At 42.7% G+C, this 26,729-nt stretch overlaps 11 protein-coding genes across 11 annotated transcripts; 5 read left to right on the forward strand and 6 right to left on the reverse strand.

The window, feature by feature from the left end:
* Positions 1-92: 92 nt before the first annotated feature.
* On the reverse strand, positions 93-3,704 carry FOA43_000235 (uncharacterized protein; the record flags this gene model as incomplete). Its single annotated transcript, XM_038920568.1, has 1 exon — positions 93-3,704. One exon carries the CDS (start codon positions 3,702-3,704, stop codon positions 93-95), a length of 3,612 nt encoding a protein of 1,203 aa, XP_038776496.1.
* A 773-nt stretch (positions 3,705-4,477) lies between these two features.
* On the forward strand, positions 4,478-5,278 carry PRE10 (Putative proteasome subunit alpha type-7; the record flags this gene model as incomplete). The annotated part of the gene is made up of 1 exon (XM_038920569.1): positions 4,478-5,278. One exon carries the CDS (start codon positions 4,478-4,480, stop codon positions 5,276-5,278), a length of 801 nt encoding a protein of 266 aa, XP_038776497.1.
* Positions 5,279-5,353: 75 nt separating this feature from the next.
* Positions 5,354-7,168, reverse strand: FOA43_000237 (uncharacterized protein; the record flags this gene model as incomplete). The annotated part of the gene is made up of 1 exon (XM_038920570.1): positions 5,354-7,168. One exon carries the CDS (start codon positions 7,166-7,168, stop codon positions 5,354-5,356), a length of 1,815 nt encoding a protein of 604 aa, XP_038776498.1.
* A 3,358-nt stretch (positions 7,169-10,526) lies between these two features.
* On the forward strand, positions 10,527-12,997 carry FOA43_000238 (uncharacterized protein; the record flags this gene model as incomplete). Its single annotated transcript, XM_038920571.1, has 2 exons — positions 10,527-10,535; positions 10,703-12,997. 2 exons carry the CDS (start codon positions 10,527-10,529, stop codon positions 12,995-12,997), a joined length of 2,304 nt encoding a protein of 767 aa, XP_038776499.1.
* A 3,535-nt stretch (positions 12,998-16,532) lies between these two features.
* FOA43_000239 (uncharacterized protein) lies at positions 16,533-17,381 on the forward strand (the record flags this gene model as incomplete). The annotated part of the gene is made up of 1 exon (XM_038920572.1): positions 16,533-17,381. One exon carries the CDS (start codon positions 16,533-16,535, stop codon positions 17,379-17,381), a length of 849 nt encoding a protein of 282 aa, XP_038776500.1.
* An 85-nt stretch (positions 17,382-17,466) lies between these two features.
* Positions 17,467-18,402, reverse strand: FOA43_000240 (uncharacterized protein; the record flags this gene model as incomplete). Its single annotated transcript, XM_038920573.1, has 1 exon — positions 17,467-18,402. One exon carries the CDS (start codon positions 18,400-18,402, stop codon positions 17,467-17,469), a length of 936 nt encoding a protein of 311 aa, XP_038776501.1.
* Positions 18,403-18,693: 291 nt separating this feature from the next.
* On the forward strand, positions 18,694-19,569 carry FOA43_000241 (uncharacterized protein; the record flags this gene model as incomplete). The annotated part of the gene is made up of 1 exon (XM_038920574.1): positions 18,694-19,569. One exon carries the CDS (start codon positions 18,694-18,696, stop codon positions 19,567-19,569), a length of 876 nt encoding a protein of 291 aa, XP_038776502.1.
* Positions 19,570-19,964: 395 nt separating this feature from the next.
* FOA43_000242 (uncharacterized protein) lies at positions 19,965-20,543 on the reverse strand (the record flags this gene model as incomplete). Its single annotated transcript, XM_038920575.1, has 2 exons — positions 19,965-20,382; positions 20,536-20,543. The coding sequence occupies 2 exons, from the start codon at positions 20,541-20,543 to the stop codon at positions 19,965-19,967; spliced, it is 426 nt and encodes a 141-aa protein (XP_038776503.1).
* A 913-nt stretch (positions 20,544-21,456) lies between these two features.
* On the reverse strand, positions 21,457-24,117 carry FOA43_000243 (uncharacterized protein; the record flags this gene model as incomplete). The annotated part of the gene is made up of 1 exon (XM_038920576.1): positions 21,457-24,117. One exon carries the CDS (start codon positions 24,115-24,117, stop codon positions 21,457-21,459), a length of 2,661 nt encoding a protein of 886 aa, XP_038776504.1.
* A 678-nt stretch (positions 24,118-24,795) lies between these two features.
* Positions 24,796-25,114, forward strand: ACB2 (Acyl-CoA-binding protein 2; the record flags this gene model as incomplete). The annotated part of the gene is made up of 2 exons (XM_038920577.1): positions 24,796-24,822; positions 24,878-25,114. 2 exons carry the CDS (start codon positions 24,796-24,798, stop codon positions 25,112-25,114), a joined length of 264 nt encoding a protein of 87 aa, XP_038776505.1.
* Positions 25,115-25,820: 706 nt separating this feature from the next.
* On the reverse strand, positions 25,821-26,570 carry FOA43_000245 (uncharacterized protein; the record flags this gene model as incomplete). The annotated part of the gene is made up of 1 exon (XM_038920578.1): positions 25,821-26,570. The coding sequence occupies one exon, from the start codon at positions 26,568-26,570 to the stop codon at positions 25,821-25,823; it is 750 nt and encodes a 249-aa protein (XP_038776506.1).
* Between the last annotated feature and the right edge of the window lie 159 nt (positions 26,571-26,729).

Raw genomic sequence — 26,729 nt, forward strand, 5'->3', positions numbered from 1 at the left:
ACATGTGTACCAGTTAGTACACGGTGTATAAAACAGAGCCAGTAGAAGTCAGTAGAAGTCGTGTTTCTTCCTTCTCGCTGGAAAATTTAGGCCTAGTTGGCTTCACTGGCTCCATCATTAGGTTCGTTAGAATCGTTAGTTTCATATGTCTCTGCTTCGTGGTGGCCTTTGATTGGTCGCAGATCGCCGCCACCAAGATTGTCTTCATTCGCACCTTCAACATCCTCATCGGCACCTGCTTTGTAATTTTCTTCGTATTCTTCGTGGGAAATATCAGAGCCTTCTTCTTCGCCGCTTCCATTATTCTGTGCCTCTCCCTCTATCACTTCCACCCCTTTGTGGAATTCTTCGCTGTCACCATTATCCAATATTATAGCGTTCTCGTTGACTGGAGAAGCAGAGATAGGAATGCTGTCATCCGTAATGAGAACTCCACTATCATCATCATTACTTCCATTCTCGTCTCCAGTTCCAATATCGTTAGGGTTTCCCAAAACCTTGTTGTACATCGAGTTAAGATCCTTTAATGTAGAGCTGACAAAACGGTTCCATTCATCAAACTTACCGCTCTCAAAGATTCTTTCAAACAAAGTATTGAATACGTAGAACGAGGACTTCAGATAGAAGACTGAACTCGAATCTGACTCTTCCTTGAGTAAACTGAATGTCTGATCATCTCTGGCCATACCAAAGTTCTCTACGTAGTTCTGGAACTTGTGAACCTCTTCGGCTATCAACGTTAAATGGCCCATGTATCCAAGCTTGAATTTTGTCTCTGCCTCTTTTTCCTCAGAGAGTTTGAAACAATAAAGAATATATTGAGGCAAATTGAAAAAACCAGGGAAAGAGGGATCATCGACGTAGTCGCCGTCAAACTTGTCAAAGTCACCAAACAGTGACCAAATAAGAACCTTATTAAGTGACAAATTGTCGTCGTATTTTGTCTCCTCCTGATTTGAAGCCTGGTCCTCGTCCCAGTTGGCAAGACGGCCGTTGAATACCTGCTGAACCAAATCAAATACCACGTTATGCATAAAGTTATTCCAAGGGAAGTGATGCATCTTCAGTGCAATAAGTGGGATCGAGTTCGTTTGAAGTAACTTGAACTTGAAAAAATTACCAATTGACAAATCACTTGGTATCTCGACATACCGTTCTTCCAGTGGAAGCCCATCACTCAAAGGGTTGCTCAAACTCATCTTTTGAACACGCCGAAGAAGTTCCTCGTCCATAATTTTATCGTCCTTTGTCTCGCGTTCATTGATGTTGTCGTTCAACGCATCTTTGACAAGACTCTCTGTATGCTTCACATCTCTCCAAAGATCACGTTTGTATATCAGGTAGTCCAATTTCAAAGACTTATTCATAAGAATCATATTGGAACAATGAAGCAGTTCGGCTATCAACTCCATCACTTTGAATCTCTCGTATCCTAAAGGTTCAATCATGTCTCCATTTGCAGTGTTCAACTTGGTGACCTTTCGAAGATCAAAGTACTTATTCGTCAAATAGTTCTCCACTATCTCAGCAAGATGAAGAGAAAACAGCTTGAGCATTACACCCAAATATATTGGATCACGCGAATTCGGAAGATGCTTAATCTTGGATTTGGAGTCCTCAGAGACTTCGGCGATCTCACTAGCTCGCTTTAATGGAGCGCCGGTATCTTCCTCGTCGGGTGTCGCCACCACAATATCATCGGTGGAATCTTCTGGTTCTTTTGGTTCTTCGTTCTCAGCCTCAGTCTCAGTGATCTCCTGCTCTTCAACACATGCAATCCAATCAAACTCGTCATAGTCGGAATTGTTTTTCCTGATAACCTCAATGATTACAGAAACAACGGTAACCAATCCGTAATTGCCATAGTTGATGATAATATCCAACATCTCCATAACGCATTGTTTAGAAACCAATTGTCTAGTGAGATCATTGGGTCCGACATTGGGATTACTAGCGCGCATTATATTAGCCTGATCTTGGTCTATAGGTTCTCCAAACTCGTTCAATTGCTGTCCACCGTTGGCAAGGGATGGATCGTCCCAAAATCCAACGTTCGAAGAGATGCCCACTATACCATTGAGCAAATTGCAAAGATTATCTTGTACCTGGTGATCGAGGTAGTAAATCTTGGTCATCTTGAACAGCTCCAATACTAGGTTCTGATCAATCAAAATATTGATAAGCCCGTTAGGGTTGTATGGTTTGTCGGTGGAAACCAACCGAACTAGCAAATCACAAGTGGTTGGGGAGTAAGGAATAAACTTAAGGAATTGATCTGTTAAAGGACAGTGCTGCTGCTCGAACCGAATGAAATTCATCAGCTCATTTATGTTCATGGTCGCCATATCATCAACCAATTTGAGGAAATTATTGAACAGTAACAGTGCGTGATTGTCTTTAAATCTGGACCGTTCATACTTTTCTTCATCAAGAAGTTGATGAGATGACTGGGTAGCAGCTGTCTCGGGAATATGTGAAGATTCCACTTCCCGCTCTTCTTCTGCATCCATCGCTTCCGCAGTAACCAGTTTGAAATTTTTGTAAAAATAACTTACATCTTTATCGAAGAATCCTCTCCAAAGCTTGGTCATTAGTGGAGTCGATGCCATTAAATTCGGAAGAATATTTGTGTTCGGAAGAATCATAATCTCGCTACAGACAGAGGCTCTCTGAAGAGCTTTTTCAAATGCCGAAAGTTGTTCCTGAGATTCTTCTTCTTCTTGCTTTTCTTCGCCAGTAACAGAACCTTCCTTTTCGTCGGAAGAACTACTATCGTCTTTGGATGCCTTGTTATCGGATTCAGCGTCTTCGGCAAAAATCTCGCTTTGAAGTTCAACCTCATTAGGGTCTCTATCAAGTTTGGCTAATTCGAGAGAATATAAAATGTAATCAATCATGACATCTATCACATCGATCTGCGAGATGTAGTTAATCAAACGCTGGTTTTTGGCAAGGTTAATCTCATCCATTAAGTTCGGTTGATCCAAGAGCTTGTTGAGTAAAGACACGCTGATAGCGCGATGCGGAGCCGTTAAAGTAGACGGAGCTACCACAGTCGTTGGAGCCGTTGGAGCCGCTGGCTTTATAGACGAATCTAAAGATGAGGATACAGAGATGTTCGAATTTGTGGGCTTTTCAGCAGATAACAAAGACGGCTGCTGTGGCTGCTGCTGCTTGGAAGACTGAGGTTGCCCCAGAGATTGAGCCAAATTAATATCGTTTTCCTTTATATGATGTAACAATTGAGAAGCTGTTAGATTGAACTGCCGAGAAGTAGGAGAATATGCCATCTGGTGAGTAGTAGACTGCGTAGGTTGATCGGTTGAAGCCGATTGAGCTTGCGCTGAAGTCATCGAAACACGAGCTGTACTCTTTGTGAGATTAGTAGAAGGGGAAAAGGATCCCGAGGTACCTGACGACGTATTGGAGGATGGGTCCGCGGAGCCCTCGTTGATATCAATTTTCCCGGATTTCGAGACGCCCCGAGACTTGGCAGATGTTTGTTTGGACTTCTGTTGTTGTTGTTGTTGTTGTTGTTGTTGTTGTTGTTGCTGTTGTTGCTGTTGCTGTTGCTGCTGCTGTTGTTGGCGTCGCTGCTGATCCTCTTGTTCTCGTTTCTGCTGATCAAGATCAATTTCAGCCAGGATCTTATTGATAGAAGCATTGGAGAAAGAGGAATTGAAGAAGGGCCAAATTCCAGACATTGTGAAGATGCAAAATGTGGTGAAAGAGTTGCTCTATAGAAGGACAGAAAAAGAAGGGGCAAAGGAAAATGGTGGTGAACGGGTGAAAATAAATAGATTTGGGCAAACCGAACGACAAATAGCAGTAATAAGCACCCTGCTTTGCAGTCACGTTAAGTAAGAGGAACTAGAAAGTGTGAAACAAAGGTAGATAAAACAAACAGAGTAAACAAGAAGCGGAAAAAAATTGGCTGATATATTACATGTAGAGAGAAAGGGCTGCGAAACCATCCAGTGAGGAGGATGTTGAGTGAGATCAGTACGGTGGTCATTTAGGCAGACGAGGTGGAAAAATTTTGAAGACAGGCCTAAGGCCGCACGGGGTGTCTGAGGAGGATAACTTGTATGGGCGGGCAGTATGGCGGGAAATACGGCGGGAAATACGGCGGGAAATATGGCGGGAAATATAGCCGAATATTAAAAGTCGTATAGCCAGTATGACTGGTTTGACCGGTATAACTGGCTGACTGGCTGAATATTATGCTTATGCCTGATACGCTCGTACTAGGAGATATATAGTTATACGGCCAGACAATCCTAGGGAATCGCTACCAAGTTCCCAGCCACACGTCATTTTATTGCTGAAAAACATTTTGTGGCGGTGCATCTGCGAGGGCAAACTAGAGCCCACTGAGTAGTCGACTCAACTGAGATCAAAGTTCTCTTACTGATTGGTTCAACGCGTCCTTCTGTTTATTGCTTAAGTCTGCCATTTTTTATCTAATTGCTGCATCATGACATCTATTGGAACAGGATACGATCTTGCCAATTCGATTTTCTCGCCTGATGGAAGAAACTTTCAGGTGGAATACGCCTCAAAGGCGGTTGAGAACTCAGGAACCTCTGTGGGTATTTGCTGTAAAGATGGAGTAGTTTTGGCAACGGAAAAGGTGGTGAACTCAAAACTTTTGGTGCCCGGTAAAAACAAGCGCATCCAATCAATTGACCGTCATATTGGAGTGGTTTATTCGGGGCTTATTCCAGATGGAAGGCACTTTGTCAATAGAGGTAGAGAAGAAGCACGCTCGTTCCGATCACTATACAAGGAACCTATTGGATTAAAGGGACTTATAGATAGATTGGGCTACTATGTGCAGGCTTACACGTGCTACAATTCAGTAAGACCATTTGGAATTAATGCTATAGTGGGAGGTGTTGACTCTGAGGGTTCTCATCTCTATATGGTGGAACCTTCTGGAACCTATTGGGGTTACTATGGTACAGCAACAGGAAAGGGAAGACAAACTGCTCGTGCCGAGTTGGAGAAATTGGATCTACCAAACATTTCTGCAAAGGATGCCGTTAAAGAAGCCGCTAGAATCATATACATGGCTCATGAGGATAATAAGGACAAGGATTTCGAGTTAGAAGTGTCGTGGGTCAGTCAATCGGAGACCAAGGGTGTCCATCAATTGGTCCCAAAAGAGCTTTTTGATGAAGCCGTGAAATATGCTGAAGAAGAGCAAGATAGTGATGACGACGACGATGATGATGAGGGAAGTGAAAATAGCGATCAAGATGAGGAGATGGAGTAATTAGGTATTTTATTATCTAGAAAAGTTAAGCAGACACTGCTGCGATTACCCGGGTCGTGTAGAATTAGAGCGTAGCTACGTTTGTAGGCTTGTGAGATCCACCTTTGCTTTAAGTCGAGAATTCTCCTGCTCCAACTCATCCAACCGCTTCTTACTCTGCTTGCGCTCAAAACTAAGGGCCTCCTCGGCAGTTTTCCAGCGCTTTGTAAGCTCATCGATGCGTAGTTTGCTGGTGGAACTTGTCGCATCTTCCAATAATTTACCAGGCTTTTCTTTAAGCTCTTTCTGTACATTGTCGATAATTTTACGATCGCGTTCGATCTGATCATTGGCCTCTCGGGTCATTTCAAGTCGACTCATCACCACCGTCTGTATTCCTGCCAACAGATAATCATACACAGCTGCAAGAAGCTGTCTCACTGGACCATTTTTAAGCTCTAGCTGATCTCTGTTGGCCAATTGAAGTACCTTCTCAGCCGCCTCTCTAATAGACTTTTTGTCTAAAAGACGGCTCAAGATCTTTATTGCGTGCGTTTGGAAATTGATGTCAGTGGCCAAAATGGCATCGACACGCGAGTTACCCTCAGCATCTGAAGTCTGGTTGGCCAAATCGTCGTTCTGTACTTTCAAGTCATTAATTTCTGACTCCAGTTCGGTCTTCATCTTTTTAAAATTGTTCAATTGTTCTTGTAATCCATCAATCTCTCCTGCAGTCTCTCTCTGCTCGTCTAATAATCGTCCTACTCTCTCTTCAGATGCCTTTAGTTCTTCCTTTACTTGTCTGTATGCATCCTCCTTCGTTCCTAGTTCATCTCTAAGCTTCCCCACTTCATCCGACTCGCTTGCCATCTTACTGGACGACTTATAATCTTCAAGATTTCTGCTGAGTACTTCAAATTGTTCTCTCTCGGATTTCAGCTCATCTAACACGCTCTTTAATTTATTATTCATTGAGATCCCTTCATTCTTTCTATCTTCAATCAATAGTCCCACTCCAGAATCCACAATATCCAACTTGTTCTTCATATCTGATTCTTCTTTACAGTTCAACAACACTTTTTGCACCTTCTTGTCATTGCTCTCACGAAGTTTTGTCATTACTTTCCCCAAAGCAGCCTGCCATTCTTCATAATCCAAATGCATCTTCTCCAATTGAACTTTAACACCATGGAAAGATCCTTCAAGGTCCTCCAATTCACCCCTCAACGCATCATTAACAGCACTCAAGTGTGCGGAAGCTGATAACTCCTCTTGACCTACCTTTTCTATGTATTTCTCCTTCAATAAATCACTCTGAAGCCTCAATTGGATCCTACAATTCATAAGTTCCTTTCTAAGCTGTACTGTTTCAGTAGCATTGCTTCCAGACCTAAAATTCTGATCCAGGGAACTCAAATCCAGTTGCGGCAGATGCATTGATCGGTTAATGATGTCCGATATTACGCTGGAATTAGCTTCCTCCTCTGCTTTCCGGTTCTCAGGCAAACTCCGAAGAAATTGCGTTCTCTTCCTCACTATAAATTTATCTCGCAAGGCCGCCGGTGACCCAGTAGACGTCCCTATTGACCCTGCAAAGGTATTGGTTGTGCCCATCACCCCATCACTAGTCACATCCCTGGTTCCATCAGAGCCCCGTAACTCCAATATCGGATCTTCTGATATGTTGAAGCTTAAAAACTGCTCTACGAGAGATTCGCCGGCCTTTGTATTGTCCTGATCTCCCTCATTACTCTCTTTATCACGTTCACTAACGTTATCTACTTCAAATTGTGTCCCTTTTTCATCAATCATCCCCCCGTTAAAACTGCCACCGCGTGCAGATGTTTTAGAAGGTGCTAATGATAAATCAGTCGACTTTTCAAAACTCATCTCTTGGATTCTACTCGACATGATCTTCTCAACGGCTTATAACACTGTTGAATAATCGGGTCTTTCTCAATCCCACTGCCTCGAAATGTAAACAATAAGGAATGTGAGCTGCAAAAAAAAGGGATCATTAATTTCCAAGTCTACAGACGCGTCAATGATTTTGAACTTCTTATTGGTGCGGCAGGTATTCTCTATAGGGATTTCCAATTGGATGAAGGAAAATCCATATATTACATATCTAATGGTAAGTTAGCATCAGGTCTGGTCCATATTGTGTGAATTGTCTGCCCAATATAACAATTAATATTCAATTAAAAGGTTTCGTGAGATGTATAGATAGAAAAGTGACGTGAGCATATAAAAAGGCGTCTATACCTCTTACGCACTTGTGCATTTATTCGGGAAATTTTCTGAAGTATTCACATCCAGAGAAGCCTGCAGCATTATACTGTAAAATTGCGTAAACATGGGTGTTGCTTTGAAATAGCAATCAGGGTCTGCCAAAGAGAACGTTATCCGCTATCCTTAGATCTCCGTACATCACGTGATTGTATTACATAAGCTCGGCAGTATCACGTGTACGGAAAAGCTTTCTCCTGCGAACAGTTGGTCCGTTGTACGTCAAATCTCAAGAACACCGCACTTTTACCCTTTTTTCATTATCACACGACTGCTGATGTCAGCTGATGGCAAAAAAAAGCGGGTTTTTTCCATCGCGGAGAAAAGGAAGTGGTTCTGTGGAATGACGCCAATCAGACACCCGTATTAATTGCATCCGACATTTCTTTTTTCTTCGGGAGAAGTGTAGGATGATCTCCGGAGCAGTTTTTTCATTTGGACTCCGAGCTTGGGGAGACCAAGATTCAGCTTACAAGGGAAAAAGAAAAGCGGCTGTGTTCTCATTTCCCGGTACGTCGAAACAGCACGCACCCCCTGTTCGACTTTCTGAGTCGTGTCGGGGGGGGGGGGGGGTATCGAGTAATGTGACAGCATTTTGAAATCATATTCTGCATGCCCAACGTAATGGCAGCCAAACTCACCTTGCAAATGGCAGGTCTCCAGATTTTACACGCAATCTGTTTATGGGGCGCTCAGTAGCACGGTACTATTTTGGAGGCAGGGCTCATGAAATTGAAAGCGGACCTTTTCATCATATCTTGAATGATTGGGTGGGCCAACAATTAGATGTATGTGGGCACTCAAATTAACACTATATAAATCAATGAGAGAGAGAAAAAATTCTCACCCGCCCAACCCTCACCGTCTAGAATCTGATTCACTTAACCTAATACGGCGTTTAACACCTTCTCCAAGGTTTTAAGAAGCGCCACAGAAGAAAAATAAAGAAATGCGCCTGCCTCACATTCGCACAGAGGAAATCGAAGAGCCGCTGACACCTGATGCATTTAGACTTCTGTAATTTCGGGGTACTCACGCGTTGCCCGACTGTCCAGCTGACCTAAAATAGGTAATCCCTAAATTTTTTCGACGAGTTTCAGAGGGCTTAAAGAGTGGGATGTTTTAGTGGGATCTCACAAATACTCTTCCTGTTATATTTTACGTTTTGTTTTTTGTGTGAATGGACTCCTAGTCAACTTTAAATATCCATCTTGACGATTATGTGTGATGTGGATAACATCATCTAAGGGAAAGGCTAAAATGTCCGCTACCTTTAGTCGATCCTCGTCCCCAGCAAGTCCCCACATTACACTATGTCCTTTACTCGGTTTATCTTTCTCCTACAACATACTCGAATACATCTCCGACGTACACCCCGTGGCAGCCCCCGCCAAGCATGATTCGAATTATCAATTTTCCATCCGGATCATTAATCGAATCAGCCAGATACGTGACTCCATACGGCGCATTTACTTAGTCAATACCAGTTATCCTCTGCAAACTAAATACAATTTTGATAAATAACGGAGTCGGTCCCTAGACATCCAGGTCCGAAATAGGAAATGGAGTGCGAGTCGGAAACCAACGCTGTTCACATCTGCCTCCCGATTTACCCGTGGTTCAAGATTCTCATTTGTCCGCCCGCAGCGCAAAACGGTGTGCTCGTTATTTCTTTTGCGTAAGGCGTTTCACTCGAAGAGAAAAAACGGCCTTCAATTTCCTGCGAGAAATCTGTCGCTAAAAACCAAATCTCAGGAAATCGTGTGCGGGATCGATATAACCTAATTCTATGGGAATTATCTTTATCAACGAACCACTTTAAAATCATTCCGAAAAGTTTCTGCATACCTTCCAAAGAACAAATACGTAACCACTAATTATTCATACTACATTTTGCTTAACTTGACTTTTAATTCTTACTACTCCAACTCCCTCCGCCTTACCCACTCCCTTCGCTGGAAATGGAAAACTTTTTGCCCATTCGCGTTTCTTTTTCAGCTCCTGGCTCCATCGTGCGCTGCCTTAGAGTAGTCACCGACTTCGATAATTTCGCTAACTAATCCGATATACGCAGAAGTGACAAGATTTCCACTCCGGGGGAAGGCAACTGACTGTAATTAAATGGGCGTGAGCCAGTAACAGCCGAAATTTGTCCTCCTGCTTTTAAACTAATCACCGACAAACCGCCAAATTACTTTTAAAACGCTAAAGGAAAAAGGCCACATCGGCAGTTCCCTCCCGCAACAAACCTCCGTCCTGAACACCTAGTTCTTCCCTATCCCCATATTCCTCACCCCCAGTTTACTCCCCTCCCAATTCATCACCCCTATACTGTATCCGCACCCCCTTTTTTTCTATCTTCTCATCTTCTCCGACTCTCCAGGAGCCATTCGGAGTCCCAAAAGAAACAACATTGCGACCTCTCCCTGAACATGCGCTCCCGCTGGAGTTTGCCGACGCTTCCCCGCGGCTGCTCTCCCCCGTGGCCGTAGCCTCCCCGGTCTCTTCATCCTCTCGTCCAGTCCGTTGCTCCTCCGTTACTCCTCGTCCCGGTAATTGGAGAAAAAAAAAGAAACGAGACTTCTCCTGACTCAGAAGGTCCGATTCAATTTTTCCCGCATATCCTTCTTTAGTCATTGAAAATGCGATAATCTCTGGTAACACTTTCTTGTAATTGCGGTCAACAGTCACTTGACATCACCTTTTCTTGTCCTTCATCTTGACTATATATATTTTGTGCTTCCCCACCATCCGTTGGATTTACTGGTGTATGGTTTTTCAATCCTTTATTACTATTATTTCTCCAGTCCAGAGTCACGTGTACTTCTATACCTACTTCTTTGTTGTCTTCCTTTCATGCCTATCAACTCTACTCCTATGATGGAAAAGCGTCTGAATCAGTACGCTTGTACCCGTTGCCGCCGGCTCAAAAAGAAGTGTTCCAAAGAGTTTCCAAAATGCGCCAATTGCCGCAAACAGAATGAGATCTGTGAGTACGTCGAGCGTAAGAACAAGCGCAGACATTCTCTCACTTCATCGTCATCCATTTCCTCTGAGTGTTCGCACAAAGTTGCCAGATCTGCCACTACAAGTCCAAGATCTGCAATGTCGTCGCCCCAGGAGGCATTATTATCCTTAACTCAGCCACGGTTTCAGCCACAACTTCAGCCACGAACTCAGTTGGAGTCGCGGCCTGATCCTCAGCTGCCTAAGCTGCCAGAGTTACCTGTGCAAAGGCAGCCTTTGCATATGTTGCAGCCACTCCTTGCTCCACTACAGGCGTTACAACCACAGCCATCTGCGAATTCCGATCTTCCTGGGGGCAAGAATAAGGCTCCTCACATTTCATCTCTCCCCTCTTTACAACTCTTGGTGAATAGTTCCGGTGTGGCCGCGACGTCATTACGTTGTGTTTCATCGCTCCCTCCTTTTTTACGCAGATCAAGATCGCAGTCCCAGAAACCAGATGTTTCTTCAACAAATACATCAGCCACAAACTCAGCCACAAACTCTTCAGCTAACATAGCAAACATGTCCGCCAACGATTCCACAAACTCATCTTCAAACTCTACCATCTGCATATACTCGATGCAGCAGCAGCAGTCAGCTCTTCGTGGGAATCCGGCTGCTTGTCGTTCTTCGGTAACGGCTCTTGCCACCAAAGGTCTTCCTCTACCTCAACTATCGCCTGTTCCCTCTCCTTCCACAGCTGCTGTCCAACGTACTTCATCCATGACCGCATCTGTCGACTCCGCCACATTCAGTGGACAAGCAAATAGCTCATCTATAGCGTCCTCCGTTTCTTCTGGGACTACTCCTCCTATTCAAGGAAATGGTGCACAAGGTAAGGCTTTATGCCCATTCCAATTCACTTCCAGTACATCTGCTTCCACTTCTTCAGCACCTTTAGTATCTTTGGCTCCTTTGACTGCTATCAACAATACTGCAATTGCTAAGGTTACCTCTTCCCCTACCCCTATTGCATCCGCAAAGAAGAATCTTCGCACTTTATCCAATACTCCGTCTTTACTATATACTAGTATAGTGAAGTCGTTCTTGGAAGATTCCGGGGAATTTTCTTTCGGACGAAATCGGAGTCCTGGTTATTCTCTTGCCGATTCTGCAGCAAGTATATCTTCGCAAGGAATAATATCTGCTGCACTAGATGCTTATTTCGTTCATACTCAGAGAGAATATCCTTTCCTCACCGAGAAGGACGTTCGATCCCATGCCCGTAAGCTGGACATTTCAGACAACACTTCCAATGTGAATGCTGCTTCTGTAGAGGTCCTGATGGTGCTCGCTATTGGCTGTCGCGTACTTGAAAGCGCTGGTGCTGCTTCGAAGACTCAACAATACCCCCATTTCTTCTTCATCCACGCAAGAGATATTATGGCCAAAGGTGTGGTTCTTACCGGACTACAGGCTGCTCGTTTAATGACTTTGTTATGTGCATTTTTCATCTACGGTGACAATACTTCAAAGTGCTGGATGGTTCTTGGTTCACTTTTAAGGCTAACCGTTGCATTAAACCTTCATCATGCCCGTCGCAACAAGTTGGCTGTGCCACAGTCATTGTCCCATAAATCCTCCCACAATAAGGACTCTTCTGATGCTCGTTCCAGACTTTTCTTTTCTATCTATTCGTTGGATCGCACTGTTTCGGCTACTATGGGTCGTCCAGTAGGTATCAGCGATGATGACATCGATGTCTCTCTTCCGGAAAGGGCACCCTGTGAATCTCAAGCAGATATTGAGATATCTCGTAGACTCATCGAAATGGCTCGTGTTGAAGGCTTACTGATACAGAACATTCATGCTGTGCGTGCTGTAGAGTCGTTCCGCTCAACTGATGAACGGGCTGCAATATACACAGCTCTGCGTGGAGAGATCGAGGCTTGGTATTCACGCTGTAGTGGTTACAGGGCCCAACTGGCTGCTAAATCATCTGTGGGACTTCCTGGTGCTGCTCGGATGCCTCTGCAAAATCCTACCGCGTGGTTCAACTCTGAATACTATCAACTCCTCATACTATTCTACAAGCCATCAGACTTGATTGTCCATCCTTTGCCAGAGAACCTTGAGATGTTGGCTAAATGTGCTATGCAAGGACTCTCTTTCATGTACAGTCTTTACACCTCGAACTGGTTCCCAAATAGCTGGACTGTCTTTTACCGATTTATCTCGCTCAGCAGGGCTTTACTTTACTGTCTGTGTCATGAGTGTATCGATCTATTGCAGGTGAAGACAAATCTTCCCTTAGCACGTGAGATGCTTGACTATTTTGCCGTTACTTGGCCATATGCATCACAGTTGGCTTCTGTCTTGGCCAAGGTGTCTGACAGTTTAAACGACGCTACCAATCTTCGTCGGCTTAGTACCGAGTTCCAACAGGTGCTTGATGAAAATGTCGTTGATCTTTGGAAAGATGATGTCAGACATATGATTTAAGTTGTATTTGTTACGTTACCTTATGTTATCTTTTCTTGTCAATTTTCTCTATATAATCAATCTATTCCTACCTATTTATTTTGTATAGCTCAGATAACCCTGATTGGCAATGCCAACTCGGTTGTATACCGCTTTGTACCCACCTCCACAACGACTTCATATAGCCGGCTCATGAAGCAAGTCATGAAGTTAGGGCAAATGTAGTACTTGGACTCCATAGCCTCGGAGCTCACCTCCAATGTTACGTCCATGGCTGCACGGTGTGTCCTGGTCTCAACGTCGAATTCCCACGGGATATGTGCCAATGTAATTGGTTTAAAAAACCTCTTCACATTTGTTTCATAGTGATGCAAGTTGTTCAAAGCTGCCAATCCATGGTATAATGCCTTAGGTACAGGAGCATTAAATTTCTGTGCCAACTCACGAATCTGCTGATGCCATAAGGTATATTTGCGCTTGCTGTCAACAATTTTCTTACCCTTAAGGTTGCCCTGAAAAATGTAGTCATCGTCAAAGGAAATAGGTAGCGATCTTTCTGAAATTAAGTCAATCACCTGGAGACGAGGCCGAATAACGACCTCTTCTGGAGGTAAACACTTTCTCGACACCTCACTGGAAGTAAATTTTAGTTCCACGTGAATAGTAGCAGAAGGAGAAGCTGCTGGAGGAACTTCATGAATCTGGTTTTCCTTTAGGGACTTGACAGTTGAAGCAATGCTAGGAATTGATCCTAAAGATCCTTGACGGTCCAACAATGGGCTATGACTGGTCCTAGGCGGAATTTTAGAAAAGGCCTTTGGTGAGATGGATCGGATGTTCATTTTTTGAGAAGAACTCACCTTGATATCCAGGTCTCCAGGGGAGGATTTAAAGAATATCGACTTGGGTAGGCTAATGGTATTTTGAGCAATATATCTAGGTTCCACTGGGTGCTTCAAGTCCTCACAGGAGCTCTGAGCAGAATTCCTGAGTTGCTCTTTAGAGTCCCTGATAAAGTCCTCTGTATTATTAGTTTCGGTAATATTATCGTTCAACGAGCTAAGAGTTTCCAACAAAGATAGGACCTGTCTATCAAACAGCTTCAACTGATCCACAGTAGATGCAGAATGTGCGGAATCGCCAAAGAATGAAGGTGGAAGAAGACTATCGTCTGGATCCTGGGAAGTACTAATCCTCACATGGTGTCTGAAATCTTTGAGAAAGATAAGATCAAAAGTATTTGAAGTGGTCTCAGTGTAGAACTTCTTATAATAGTCCAAGTGCGCACCTATAAGTTGAACAGTTACAGAATAACTAACGAATTGGTTTGGCTGAGCCAGATCCCGTGCCTTTATTGGGGCTCCGCATGTGTCTGCATGGCCATAACCAAGTATCGGACTTACTTCAACATCTTGGCCTCCACAGGCACCAGTATCGATACCTAGAGAGGGAGGAAGCAGAAGATGCTCTGGAATTTGATAGGTACAAGCAGTATCTAGCAAGTTCTTGGGCACAACGAAGGTGAAGAACTTTTTGTAAGTCTCGCCTGGCTGCATTCGTTTATCGCAGGGGAAACCGTAATGAGACCCATCTATAGAATCCTCATCACCACAGTTTACACAACCCGCAGCTTCTAAGTGAATATCACTGGGATGAAAACACGCACTGAGATCATAAGTTCTGATGATGTTATGCTTAATACTTTTCGATACACCAGTTCCTCGTGGCCATCTTGGTGTAGCTACAGATCCTTCAAGAGAAACGAGGAACATCTCAAAGGGAATGGCATCCTTACTTTTATTGGTAACTGTAACCCATCCGGTGATTAAATCCCCCTGCCGGTATTCCCTAAGAGGAGATTCGTTTTCGGACGTGTGATTCAATTTAGGGGGCTTTTTAGTTAACTGAACCTTCACCTTTAAGGGAAGATCAATTTTTTGAAGCTGATTCAAGTTGTTGAGAATGACCAAATCCGGATGTTTAATGGGATCAAACTCATAGTATGATCTCTGAGATCCCGGTAAAGATCCACTAGATCCATTGGATTCGTTTGATATATGGGACCCGCGGGATACATATGACTTTCCGTCGTAGTCTGGGGGCTTTTCCCCACTATGCATCTCCTTCATATCGTAGAATGTTCGGTTAAACATGTAGTTATGCATCTCAAAGGACGGCAATACATCCTCCAAAGGTGGATCAGAGCTCTGATCATCGAAGTTATCAAGACTATTGTTACTCATTGCACCTTAAAGTAAAGTTTGGTTTTTGTGATGCTTATAGGATCCTCGTCTAGTATTCCTTAATTTTGAGCTTTTCTGATCTAATTGAGGGGGCATCGGGTTTTAGATGTTCGCTCTTTATAATAGTTTTTCTCTATTAGACCATCTCCAATGACTCACCAAATCGGGTCAAACTCCCGAATGAAAAATGGGACCATATATCATCTATTGTGTAGGTTTCAACTACAGTTTCCGTCTGTTACCGAACCACTCCGCCTGTAAACGTTTAATTACTATATTACTAAGCACCCGTTAATAGTTGTTTCCTCCTCAATTACATTTCATTCATTAGTCATTGGAAGAAAAACTATGTTTCTTCGAGAATAATCGGTAGCTGTTATCTTCCGATTTATCACCTTTTTTTCTTTGTAGCCAATCTTAAGGGTGTGGTGTCTTTTTCAAAACCACGAACTCTTCAGTAGAAATCTTGTCATATTAGAGAGTTGGAATTTTACTCAAATTGCTACCAATGAACATTTCCAAACCATTTCAAAACTGTTTACAAAAATGATTGATCCATCCAAAATAATTCTAGATCAGCTTTCCTTTAGTTTATTCATTTTTTCATATTTGATTATGCACGGTTGCTTATAGTTCAATCGGCTAGTTGATCTTCATGTCACTTACCTCATCAATTACTTGAGTCCTGAAAGTATCGCGAAATTCGGCCCGATAAGGAAATTTACGATTCAGGACCCTGGATTATTAAGATACCGAATTTCCTTGGATAGACAATTGTCTGCAATCATTCTTTTCGGATCCATATTATAGAGCCTGACTGTTTAAAGAGTATTCAGCAATAGTAAGTTCGCATACTAATGTTAAATCACCTCTTTTACAAATAATACTTTTCTTGACAACGAATTTATACGAAATCCGCAACTTGACAAGGATTCAATTACGGCTCGTACTCAGAATTATTGTTTGTACTTATCCCGTATAAGAGAATGGTAAAGCCATCTATCTACTCAGTATTTCGTCGCTTTATAATCACAACATGATGAGCGTGACCAGCCGTTACCACTTTATATGGCCAAACGTCACGCTTTCAGAGAGTTAAATTAGCTTCTATCAGTTAATTCCGTTATGTATCCTAATCCATCAGCAAGGCCCCTGGACTCAGCAGTCAAGCACTGGCTAGTGCCTTATATTGAAATCAAAGTGCAATTACGTAATCGCGGCTGTGCATTGGCTCAAATTTTTAATTAGCTATAAATAAGACGTACATCATCGGATCTATTATAGTTGTTACTGGATTCCTTTTAGTATTAGTCATGACGGAACGACGAGCGGGAGCATTGCCATTAGTGAATTTAGCTCGGCTCAGGTGCTTGCAGAACTCTCATCTAATTAACGATATAGGATGCACTCCATACCATCTCATTGAGCCTATACTTAAGAAAAAAACTGCCAAATCACTTCACATCATCGAAGAGCACTCTCCTCAAATCCTTCCTTACTCGGATCCACTTTGGAGATCTCTTATACAAAGGGATTTCTTTGATAGACCTCTTGAGCAGTATCAGGTGAAGAATGGTAAGAGATCCAGCGTCCCTGCAAGAGATCTCTACGAAAAGTACGCAGAAGAGAGAGAGTTACAACGGAAACAGGCTACAATGACCTTTAAGCAGCTTACAAGAACTTTAAACATGCGCAAAAATAAGCGTAAAGTGAAAACCCTCGATCACGTGATTCATTCTTCTCGAGGACCTCGCGGGACTTTACAATTACAGCATTCTCAGCAGCACTCTTCTGTTTTCAAGAGTTCGCTATTGGAAAAGGCTCGGCATCAGAATAAGATTCGGAGTCAGTTTTTATCTGAAGGAAAAAGAGTATCAAATCTATCGATAAAAACGAAGCAACCTCAAATAACGACGGGTGACAAAATTGTTAGATCACGTGCCTCGTCGCATGTGCCGTCTTTATTATCATATCCTAAGATGGTGACCAAGCAAGGCTTTATCAGGACTCCCCGTGTAATGCTGAGTGCTATAAGAGTATCTTCTCCACCTGTTAAGCGTAGAATCGATATTTCAACTAAGGGTAACTCGAAGCGCCCTAAACCTTCACCAGAGCTCGGCAGACATACCAGTTCCAACGTATATATTTATGACGCCAAATAGGAAATTGGTGGTAATAGGATCTCTAAGTCACTGGCTGTGGAGCCAATAATGAAATCTTTCGCAAATATTAGGCATTATATTAGTATTATACTGTAGTTTCAGGTTTGCTCTTCTTGGTTACTCTATCGACAGCAGTATCTGCCTTACGTTTTTTGTAACTGCTGACATCCATCTTGGCATTAACTGACACGCCTTTCTGACTTGCCTGCCAATTTTTATTCTCCAAGCTGTTATCTATAAGGCTCTCGTCACCACTTACGGCCACAACTTGTTTGTACGACTTGATACGTAAGCGGCCAGAAAGGAGAGTCTTCAAGCTCCAATCTTTAAAACATTGCTCAGATCTATTGTGGTCAAGACCTATTAAGTTCAAAAGATTGGCTATATCGGAACAGCTTCTCAACCTAGATATATCTGGGGATGAAATTCCACTGGAACAAATCAATCCACGTGATCGAGATGCCCTTATGAGTTGCTTGACATTGGAAATGGACTGTGCTCTAGCGTGACTATCAGATTCAAGCAAATCGCTGTACTTGATCTCGAAATGAATACCCTTCTCTATGGCAGAGCCTAAAGTCTTGTGTTTTAAGTAGCAGGGAAGCCTCTCTTTATAGTTGAATGTAATAATATCAATCTCTAAGTTTGTTATGGCAAGTTGTAGAGCTCTTTCAGTCTGTGGCTCTACGGCAACGAGGTCAAATACCTGTTGGAATCGTGTGAGGTTCTGACATTGAGATGGATCGTCCACTTTCAGAGTGATTCGACTGTATAATTTGAGTCTTCCTTCAAATTCCGCAAAGTCAGTCTCAATATTTATGGGATTCAAAAGTCTGATATCGCTTGGAATCTGTTTATTGAGACTTCCTGTAGCCCATTGAGGCTCAAAGTTGAGTGCTATATGCGTATAACCAAGCTGTTCTAGGACTGCTAGACATCCCTTTAGTTTGGCCAGATCTCTTGCTGTAGGCCTCACCAAAAAGTCCGTTTGCGGATATACAACGTTCAAGTCGCAGATCATAGTTGGTACGCAAACCAGAAGAGAGTAAGCGTATCATACTACAGTAGTATTTTTTATTTTTTTTTAGTGAAAAGTTTAATCTGCTATGAATCACGTGCGTCTCCCAATATGTCGAAGGTATATTTTTCTGGGATGTTCTGCGCGTCATTCGGTACGTCTTGTTTTGTCATCGCATTAAAAAAGGGCAAAAAGTGAGATAGGAGAGCAGCTTAGCATAAATAGAGCACAGATCTCTGGTAGAACCAAGGGCAAGGTAAAGAACCATCTCAATCATAGATATATTCTCTAGTCATGACAACGATACACGAAGAGCAAGGAATTATGGACATTGGCAAGCATTGCAGTGTGTGTCATCGTCTTGATTTCCTTCCATTTACATGTCCCAAGTGCCACATGTCCTTCTGCGGTGAGCATCGGGCAGATTTCAACAGTCATAAATGTATAGTGGAGATGAATTTGAAGAAGAATAGGATTCCACCAGTGAATACAAGGAACCTTCCGCCTGCATCGTCACTCTTTCCAGATTTGGACAAACTTAGAGAAAAGGCCAATGAGAGGGCCAAGAGACAGAATGGAGGAGATCATGTGTTGGGAAGTGAAGGGGGAAATAAGTACAGGGACGACTCCACTAATAGGGCTTTGAGTAGTGCGGAGCATGCATTATCGAGGCTAAAGGTGCTTCTCGGCGGCAAAAAGGAAGCAGCAAATAGAGGGGCTAAGCTATCGATACTTCACCGTTTTTCATCCAAGTCTACGCTACAAATAGTAGAGTTGGCGAAATTGAAAAAGGCTGCCAAGGGGGATCCCAAAGTGTCTTCTACACAACGTATCTACATATGGTGCGTTTACGTGGAGGACTTCCAGAAGAGCAACAGCGTCAGCGAAAAGACGGAATTATGGGTGTCAAAAGCTTGGCCGATTGGCCGGATGTTGGACAGTTGTACGGAGCAGATGAAGGTCAAAAACTTGAACAATAGAGTGACTGACAAGTCACAAAGACTCACTGTTTTTAGGAAGAGAAGGCCAAACGAACGGGCTTCAAACGATGCTGCCGGAATCTCCGATGCCGAGTTTGTTTATCTTTCAACGGCTGGTCGTGTTTCCAAGGAGATTCGGGACAATGATGTGATATATCTTGTGAGAGGAGCTAAACGAGAGCTAAAATAATTTTCTCTCATCACCTGAAACGCGTGGCTGAAGCTGACGATCATTGAGATCATTTTCAACTACAGTTTCAAGTTGGGGGGAAGCATTATTACCTAAACCGGATTTGACATAATATTGATAACCTTTGTGACGTAAATCATCATTGTATTTGATTTGAGAACAGTGGCAGTGTCCGGCACTAATATAAATTTACACAAACACGTAATTCCATTGTAATTCCATTTTAATCCCATTAATTAAACCTATATATATAAAAAAGAACCTATGTATATAGAAAGAAGAGTCAGAGGATCGTACCGTAGATCTCAAAGACGATGCAGAGTGAAAGAAAATGCAAAGGATGCATTTAGTTGCACATTAAATTCTTCTATCTTTATAATTTTTGCTCCTGTCGTTTAGTGGCTGGACAACCATTTCTTATAATTCTCTGAAGCACAGCTATCCAAAATATTGGAAACGTTAGAAATGGATGAGGTATTTGTAGTAGTTAAGCCATCGGAGTTCCTGTTGCTGTTGCTGCTGTTGTTGTTGTACTTGATTCCAAATGAAGAAACTCCTCCATTGACAGAATAATTCAAGTCCAATTTGTTTAGGTCCAACTTGTTTGAATCCAAGTCACTGGCACATCCCTCTCTGTACGTAGTGCAAGACAGCATCGGTGATTCGTAACTTAGTATTCTAATTTGCTGGGACTTGGTAGTATTTGGTGTAATGCAAGTATAAGCCGGAAAACTGATAGATCCCTTAGGAACGAATTGAGGGGTCAGAAGAGGAGAAACAACACTCGGAAGAAGACCGGGTGTTCCGTTTCCACTTGTATTACTATTGTAGTAATGATTCAACGAAGAGCAAGCAGACAACGTAGGAGAATAACTCTGCTCCTCGTCCACTTTCCGACACTCCTCAGAACAATACACCGAGTTTCTAGGGCACTGCTTGTCGCAAACGATGCAAAAATCCTCAAACGCAAACATAGTGAATTATAGAGAGTAAATGGCGAAGAACGAAGAACAAGCAATAGAACTAACAGAGAAACTAAAGAAAACCTAACCTGTAACCACACATATCTTTTAACTAGTAGTTCTCTAACCAAACGAAAGGTTTTCGATCTATATATATATGTGTGTGCTTCATACCAGAGATAAATATGAAAATATGGTGAGTCAGCCGCAAAGCAAAAATTCCAGCACTCAAAGTCATCACTTGGAAAATTTTTCTCCGCCACATGTTTGTTTCAGTGCCTAAATCGTGAAATTTTCTGAAATTTTTCAAAAATTTGCGCGTTATAGGCTGGGAACTAGGGACTGGGGAGGGGGCTGTGCTTCAAGCAACCTACCGGCTACGAGTAAAAGGTTCAGCTCGGCTCTAGCGGATGAACATATTGCTGTAGCGGCCGGTGTGATTGTGGTGAATGTTAATAACGGGTGATTATACGATTGAGATTTGTGGTTTGTCGGTTGCTCGGAAGATGTGTTTAGCAGAGTCCGACTCAAAGCCCCACACAGAAGAGAGTTATTTTAAGGATTGGAGCCCGACGCATATTTTCAGTGCTTTACCCCGTTTAGGAAAACTTAGTTTGGGGTAAAATTTTCTCAACATTTCTTTGATGACCGGATGACTTCTCTCGGAGTTACTGGTTATATGATGTCTGGTAGATCGGTTGGTTTAAAATTTTTTATTTTTTTTTTTTGACACGTGTGAGAGCCCCTAAAAGAATTAACTGGAAAGGTGGAGGAGTACTTTTTGTTTTGGTTTGAATGCGGAATTATCTCGGGTTTATCGAGCTTTGCTCGCACCTTAGTTTTCTCTCCCCCTTTACAATGACGTAGTCTAAATTAGCATTAGCATTAACTACTATATACAGTATTATCTGTAGAAGATCCAGAACTAAGTTCGCACCATTTTCTGTTTTTCAATTTGCGTGGTGGTAGTGGTGGTGGCGATGGTGACATCGTCCAATAGTAGGTGGGACACTACTTCTAAGAGTAACATGAAAAGCGAACTGAGAATTGCTAGACAGTAGTTTGAAATAGTAAGTCCGATATCCAACCATGATCCCTCTGTCTTGACCATAAAGAAAAAGTTGAGGGAGAGAATCACACTAACGGAAATAAGCAAACTGGAAATACTGAAAATCTTCAACTCAAGCTTGACGTTCATCAATCCTAGAGCGACACTAAGTAGTCCGTAAGGGATGATAAGTTTCAACATTAGTAGTGCACCCATTGGGAACGGATCGAAAATAGGAAGTAGTCTGCAAACCGATTCCAACGAAAACGACGACACCGATGACACGTTACCCGTACCAAAAAAGGCTATCTGCAACCCAAAGAACCCGATGATCGAGACTCTAAGAAGCTGTAGCCATTTCGACGATGATTCCTTGGTGTCTGTTAGCTTGCTCTCTATATTGATCCATTCATGGAGCATCACTGCAAAGAGAACATAGAACAACGCCTCAAATGAGATCGTAAGGATTAAGAATGTTGGGGCAAAGGTGAGGTAGATAATTAGATAGCGCACTTCGGAGTTGTGGTTAGGCTTTAAGTGGTGCAATGGGTATGGAACAATTAGGGATACAACGAGGTTGAACCAATTGAAATACTGGGCCACCTTAGGAAGTCCCTCCTTATTCTGTAACGAGATAATAGCAATGCTTGTAGAATAGATAGAAGAAGCCACAAGAGCAAGTTGTAAGAGTATCACACTTTTTGTGTATCTACTCATTGAAGTAGGTGCATCTGCAAATCCAAGAAAGCCAACGACAATCATAAGGATGCCGGAACCAATGATAAGAGGCAAGTTTTCTGTCTTGATAGGATTCTGTGACGGAAAATATGAGAGTGCCACGCACAAAACAAACCAAAATGCATGCTTTTTGGCACTGATTCTATGTGTTTTGCCATCCAAGATAGCCGGATACACGGAAAGAAGAAGGAACATTACAGTGAAGATTCTTCTGTTAGAGAAACCGTAGGCGATTGCTTCGAAAAAACAGAAGATTGAGACAATAATCAGTATCATAGACAGTCTACTCACACCCTCAAAAAACACAGTAGTACCCTTGATCAGATGATTCTTCTTGGAGATGATTTGGTCCCAAAAGAAGACAGGGAAAACGGCATAAAGATAGTTGTTTAGAGACGACTTCTGGTAAGCAAATACAGACGCAATAGCACAATAGATGGCGAGCGAAGCGGCATGGACAATTGGATGGTAACCTTCCGAAGTGTCTTTTCTGGCATTAAGCACGTACATCTCAAGGAACATTGTATACGAGTAAACGATCCAGCCAAGAAAGCCTAGAGTGACTATAGTTCTCATCATCATCCAGTTGTACTTTTGAAGGTAGTCTAGTCCATCAAGAATGGCATGGATAAAATCATGAATGGCACCAACAGTCTCCTTCTCATATTCATCATTATGTTTCACCTTTTTCAAAAGAGACTCGATTTCGGATTGGTAAGCCTCAATGGATTTCTTCTCAAATGTTGGAAATGGCTTAAAATCAACCTGATTGGATGAAACCTCGGCCAATTTCACATGATATTGTTCTAGAATACTTAGAGCATTCAAATACAAGCCATGGATCTTGTCATCTTCTGATGCATCAATGTAATCGATGGGCAACTTACCAACCGAGTTGGCTGGGTAGTTTGCTCCGATCAAATAGCTCATCAAAGAAGTGATATCTGCCTGCTTAATGTCGTGTCTCTTTACATTATCCAAGTGCCATGCATTCATCTGCTCTGCTTCATATGAATCTTTCAAGTACTCGTTCTCTTTGGCATCAATACGAACGGGTTTTTTGCATCCAGCACCCCAGCAAATGAATGGAGTACGGGTATTGTTAGGATGACCGTCACCGTGGGAGCCGAAATCACTCATTCCATGGTCAGCAGTAAAGACAAAGGCGGTATCTTGATCTCCAAAGAATTTGTTGACTTTCTGAACCAACTTTTCGATTTCCGAGTCAGTATACTTAACGTTATCGTAATATTCGGCGGAATATGGTTTATAACTATGGCCAGCGGTATCTGTTCCTAATAAATGAAGAAAAAAGACGTTACCTGGTTGCCTGATCTGAGTATCTAAAGCTGGCTCTCGGGTCGAATTGGCGAATAAAGAATCCAAATGGTCGAAAACATACTTGTCCACATCAATTGACGAATGAGTGAAGTCTTCAAATTCTGGGCCGTACATCCATGTATCCACTTTGTCTACGCTGGATGCGCCTTTGGCGAACATGGGAAGGATATCCGGAGATCCAAAGGAATAAGTGTGAGTAGACTGATTGAAGAAGGAGTCGAAATCAACGGGGTTTTCTTTCCAACCTTTCGTGACAGCACTGACATCCTCATAAAAGCCGGCGATCATAGCAACATGGCCAGGTCTCGACTCTGTAGGCATCCTAGTATGCGAGACACCGTAAGTACCTTCATTAATGATGACATTTCTGAGATAAGGCGCTAAAAACTCGTCCTCTCCTGTGACTGGATGATGGGACCAGGCAAATGTGGTCTCGGCCTTTTGTCCATCACCCACCATGAGGAACAAACGTTTTGCAGGAGGCCGGAGTGTACTTTTGTGCTGCTGCATTCCATGAACCAATGGGGACACGAAATATATGTCGAAGATTGACCATAGGTAAAGTAGATGAAAGAGAACACCTACCACGAGAATGGTCGCTCTCTGGGAGTGAAGGAGGTGCATTGAGTGGTGATAGAGAGAGTAGAGACAGTAGAGTGGATGAGAAAGGATGAGATGACGTGTAAAACGCGAAAAGGACAGGTAAGCGCGGTGAAGAAGCGCGAAGCGTGCTGGATCTCCCGGTGTGCCTTGTACCTGGTACCTGGTGAGCCTGGTGGACCTGGTGGACCTGGTGGACCCTCGATGATCGACAAGAAAAAGCCCAGGGATTCCTCTGTTGGGTTGTAGACAGAAAGACGATACCTTGATGAGTCTCCAAAACAAGATGAACTGTATTCACATGCAGCCTTCTAAACTTCCCTGGCTCCTGCTGTTTGGCTTCTGCTACATGGATTTTCGACTCCCCTAGCTCCCGCTGCGCAGCTATCCGTTCGATCTCCTCTCAGCAAATACCCATCAGAAAAGTGGGGTCCGGCAGAGATTTGAGAAATTCAACCGAAATATATAAAGCCAACTACTTATCCGAGCATCCGTTTGTTCGTCTTCTTTCATTTACTATTATCGAATTAAAGCAACATGGTTTCCGAATTGTTTCAACAAAAGGTAAGCATCAAGAATCTCTATCGCTTGAGAGATCGTTATATTAACACAAAATTAGGCTGATGCCGTTTCCCACATGAAAAACAGACCTACTGATGATGAGATGTTGCAGTTGTATGGTCTCTACAAGCAAGCCACCGTCGGTGACAACGGCACAACCAAGCCGGGATTGTTCGACTTCAAGGGCAAGTACAAGTGGGAATCTTGGGATGAATTGAAAGGCATGAGCCAAGAAGAGGCAGAAAAAAAGTATATTGAGTTGGTTGACAATTTGCTCGCCAAGTACGATAACTGATTAGTTAGTTAAGTGAAGATTGTAAATTCTAATACTAGTTAATTCTTCTTGACTTTTTCGCTTCGAATTAGTCTGTAGCTGAAATCGAAGCACATAAAGAGAGGGATCACAAAGGTTGGTGTGTACAGGGCAAGCAAGCTTGTGGATTCTTTGGAAGATAAGCCGTACGATTCCGATTCCAAATATATATAAACCATGCATTGCAAGCTGGTGAAGGCAGCATTGAATCCGTACATTAGGAGGAACGGATGTAACCATTGACTAAACTTCTTGGTACTGTTCCTCATGTAGTTGACAGTTGACAACAAAAACACAGGAAATTGGAACAAAAGTTCAACGGCCACGAAGTACTTCATCCAAAGAGGCAATTCCAAGCCCAAAAAGTCCTTATTGTGAACCACCTGGTACTCAAAGAGGCTCTTCTGGATACCAAGCTGGTACTTTGGAGGAATCAAGTACGCATCGTCCACTAGAAGCGTCAGGGGAATGTGGATCAAGAAATAAACGAAGTAGAATGTGTCCATTACGATAACAAAGAAGAAACTATGTAAATAGAAATAAATATGGTAGAGGAGGACAAAATAGCTAACTGCCTAGAGATTTTTCATTCTTATATACGAATCTCGTATATACGAAGAAGGTGCTCGTTCACTGTAGCGAGAATCATCTTTCCGTTTTAGGAGAGCCCCAAAACAAAACAGCTAACTTATTTAGGAGCAGTGAAACCATTCGAGCAAAAGATGTTCTGACCGGTAATCCAGTGACCATCTTTGGCCAAAAATTTGATGATTGGAATGATATCTTCAACCTTGGTCAATCTTCCTGCCGAGGCTTGAGTCTTGAAAAATTCAACTCTCTCTTTAGTCTCCTGACCATACAAGAATGGAGTATCCATAGGGCCTGGAGAAATGCAGTTGAAAGAAATCTGCTTTTTGGTCTCCTTGGACAAAGCCTTGCACATGAATTCCACACCACTCTTGGCTGCCTGATAAATCGAATAACCATCCGTGTAGGCAGCAAGCAAAGAGGTAGTCAGCATGATAACACTTCCGTTTTCAGCAAGTTTGTTTGCTGCTTCCCTTAAGAATAGAAATGCTGCCTTGGTATTGATGTCAAACATGGCATTGTACTCGTCCAACGAGACCTCTGCCAACGGCTTTCTGAGTACCATTCCAACATTGTTAATTGCAATATCGATCTTTCCCAATTTGCTAGAAGCCAACTCGAACATTTCCTTGTTAGGAGCCTCCTGAGTTAAGTCCCCCTGAAAAGAAACTGCCTTGATACCATAGTCTTTCTTCAATTCCTCGGCAAACGAATCCAAATCTTTCTTGAACTTAGGGTTATGGCAGTGGACTAATAAGTCACAGCCCTCCTCGGCGAAAGCAAGAGCAGTTTTTTGGCCCAAGTTCTTATTTGCACCTGTGATAATGGCAGATTTTCCTTTCAAAGACATCGTATGGATCAATTACAGTAAAAAAAAATACAATCTACAGTTTAAATAACCACAATGAAGTGGTGGGTCTCACCATATTTATACCATTCTCTTCAAAGCCAGGGCATTTACATCTAGACCTCTTTGGTTGCTCTTATCGCATACAAAATCCAGCGGAGA

Source organism: Brettanomyces nanus, chromosome 1, assembly GCF_011074865.1.
Source record: "Brettanomyces nanus chromosome 1, complete sequence".
NCBI lineage: Eukaryota > Fungi > Ascomycota > Pichiomycetes > Pichiales > Pichiaceae > Brettanomyces > Brettanomyces nanus.